This window comes from Carassius auratus, chromosome 34 (assembly GCF_003368295.1).
Source record: "Carassius auratus strain Wakin chromosome 34, ASM336829v1, whole genome shotgun sequence".
Taxonomy (NCBI): Eukaryota; Metazoa; Chordata; class Actinopteri; order Cypriniformes; family Cyprinidae; genus Carassius; species Carassius auratus.
This window is the reverse complement of record NC_039276.1, coordinates 12111719-12114918: the sequence shown is the minus strand read 5'-3', so window position 1 is coordinate 12114918 and position 3200 is coordinate 12111719. Positions and strand designations below refer to the sequence as shown.

The window sequence follows — 3200 nt, the reverse complement described above, 5'->3', positions numbered from 1 at the left end:
AGAGAAACTTGTCTGATAACTTCCGACGGATTGACTCAAATGTTCATGTCCAGATGAAATGTCATTATTTAAGCGCAGCCCCATTAAAAGTGAGATTTTGCGACTTCTGTGGCCACGATCCGCATTACAGGGGAACTGCCAAAACCAATGATTCATTGGACTTAGAAATTCAGCATTAGCAGCAGATCTGCTAATAAGAATAACTAATAGGTTATTTTTATTGGGGCTTCGAGTAGTCTTGTACAAACAAACAAAAAGCAAGCAATGAATAAATGAGCATTAATTAATTAATTAATTCATAAGATCAGGGAACTACATTTGTACCTAGATTTGATGTGTAAGTTTACTTGTCTGCTGTAAATTATAATAAATAGGCTATTAAATTTATTTATTAATATTAAGATTGTTCTATATAATTTATTTTGGGTCTTTTTGAACAACCAACCAAGCAATTGACTCGGGTATGACCGCGAATGAATCTCACACTTTTATCTTGTAGGATATTATGATGATGATATACAAGTAAAATAATATGAATGAATTACGTTTAAATATGCTATACATAAACTGTTTGGCTAGAAAATGCAAGGAGCACGAGTTTTAAGCAGTGATCAGCATTTGTTTCAGATGCTGTCATTTTTTTAAATACATTTATTGTCATATGAATTTATTTAAATATGAGGTGAACAACAATAACAACAACTGAAAAAGTATATTGTGTGAGTTCCACTATTTCGTAAGATGAAGCTTACATTGGAGCTCTGGCTCCACCTGCTGATCCACTGAAGACTTCAGCCACACTGACAGACATTAATGACAAACATACAAACAGAATTGCCTCATAGCAAATATGTTTCTATGTCTAGATGCTCACATGTGTAGACTTGAACAACTTCTGCTGTTTTAGTTGTTGTACCTGAGTCTGGCAGCTCTGAGTCCAGGAAATAACAGCACTGTTTCTAGATTCAGTCAAGCAAAGAGAGGAGTGAGGATATATACAACTATTGTGTCACTGCAGAGTAAGGAAGTCTAGTAAGGAATATATTGCTATTAAAGATTAGGAATTTTTTTTATACTTGGCCTGAATGAAATTCTTTCCTCTGCACAACTTGGTGTAAGGTTTCATCTTCCAGACCAGATCATTATGGTTTAGTCTTAAACCTACAAACATTGCCAAGTGCATTAGGTTGAATGAATTTCCTAAAGTTCATTAAGTTTCCTCTTTTATGCTTAAACCAGCAATACAGGCTTACCCACAAATACTGGATTAATATCAGCAACAGGAGATGAAATTCTAAACCGATTTGGATTTTTTTTTTTTTATCATCATCTATTGCTTTTAAGAATAGAACTAAGAGGCAAAAATTATACCAAGGAACTTTAAGTAAGCCATCCATTCTTTTAGTGTGGTTTCTCTTTTTAACAAGTAAACAGCAAGCTGTAACAAAGTAGGGGTCATAATGTTAAAATATCTTTTACTTGTGGAACATCACATTATACAAAATGACAAAGCTTACAGTCAGTGTATTGATATAAACCGATCATTGCTGTGACATCTACAGATGATTATTATATGCAAATAAGCCTACAGTGTGAGCCTTGGAGAACAAAATGATTAGCATATCAATGGATTCTAGCTACAACTGCCTTCTGTGATTGAGCACTTCCACTAAAGACAGGAGAGAATAGAGCAAATCACAACACGTAGACCATAAAAACAACTTTAAGGAATCCAACGTATAATTATTTACAAGAACTGACTTTAGAAAAAGTTCAAATTTGACCTCCAAACATTTCATCCCAGTGATTTCAGATCCAGTGATTATACCAATTACGTACTTATCAGTGTACTGAAAAATAGCAGCAAATGCTTGCAGAGGAGGAGGAATGGTCCTTGAAAAACCTCTCATTTGCGGTAACCACTGACACACACGGCAAATGATTTTTCCCCCTCCATTCCATCACAGTAAATGACATTAGTTTGTTTACATGGTCCAAGTCTTTTTCAGTTCTGATATTGTATAAGCCAGTGGGTGACGGAGGTCTCAGCTGCTCCCGTGTCTCACATAACATCTCATACAACATCTTTAAACACAGTGAAACAGACTTAAGAACTGCATTTACACACTACACAGAACATCCAGTGTAATATTTCAATTAAACACAGTAGATGACATATTACACCGTAACATGTTATTTTGTAATATGTTCATGTACATTTAAAATCTTATATGAGCTATTAAAATAAGGCAGGTCATAACTACTATGTTTGGATAAAAACAGCAATGATAAAAGGATCAAACAGCAAATCTTGACTCAATTACTTCATGACTGTAGTTGCCCAAGGCTACACAATAGTGCTCTAACAACTGTGGAGTGGAGAGTACAGTACTTACAAGTGTAATAATGAATGCAGCTACTTTATAAAAATATAGAGAGTAGAGTAAAAACAAAGCAAAAAACACTACTAGTTCTAAAAATTGTCAGCGATGGATTGTGATTCAAGGGTTCACAAGCTCTCCGACAGTCATCCAATCAGAGAAGATCTAAACAGGAAGTGGACAGCAGGTGGATCAAACATCCTGTCAAGACAGGACTGGGTCATTTATGTGCTTTGCTACACCTGAATAGTGTCATTCAAAACTGGTATAAAAATCATAAAAAGGAATGGTGGTCTCCAAACACTAGAGCCCGCTGTAAGCCCTTTGTGTACTTAAGAGTTCAGTTCTTTTATTCTTGGTCCTCAGCATCGAGATCTGGGCTTGCAGATGTGATCTGACAAAAGCCAGCAATCTTGAAGATTAAATTGCAACCCCATGCATGCCCAGAGTCCAGTTGTCTGTGCCTGCATTGTAAGGGCATTGGAATGTGATTGACTAGAATGTAGGAAAACATTTATCATGGACCTGTGACAGGTGTTGGGCATGTGCTCTCAGAGTTCAGTGGTCAGCAGTCCTTTGGGCTTGTGGTTGTCGTCCATGACTGGGTGAGCCACAATACTGTCAAAGATCAATTCAGCAGTTGTCAGTTACAGTCAGAGGACAGGGTTTAAAGCAAAAAAATAAAAATAAAATTCTAAACCTGAACTTTTTTTTCTAGGCACAGGGCCGTGGGGTCCTTTCTTTAACATTTTAAAGTATACTATGGCAAAGGTATTGCTTTCTTTATTCAACCTGATTTTTTTTTTTCATGAATATATG

At 36.0% G+C, this 3200-nt stretch overlaps 1 protein-coding gene across 7 annotated transcripts in view; it reads right to left on the bottom strand.

The window, feature by feature from the left end:
• Window positions 1-1458: 1458 nt before the first annotated feature.
• Window positions 1459-3200, bottom strand: part of LOC113053215 (band 4.1-like protein 5) — a 39762-nt gene continuing 38020 nt past the window's right edge. For all 7 annotated transcript variants that reach the window (XM_026218058.1, XM_026218062.1, XM_026218065.1 and 4 more), the window contains one exon: window positions 1459-2999. In XM_026218058.1, coding sequence (XP_026073843.1) covers window positions 2933-2999 — 67 coding nt within the window. In that variant the 3' untranslated portion in view covers window positions 1459-2932. The remainder of the gene's footprint in view (window positions 3000-3200) is intronic.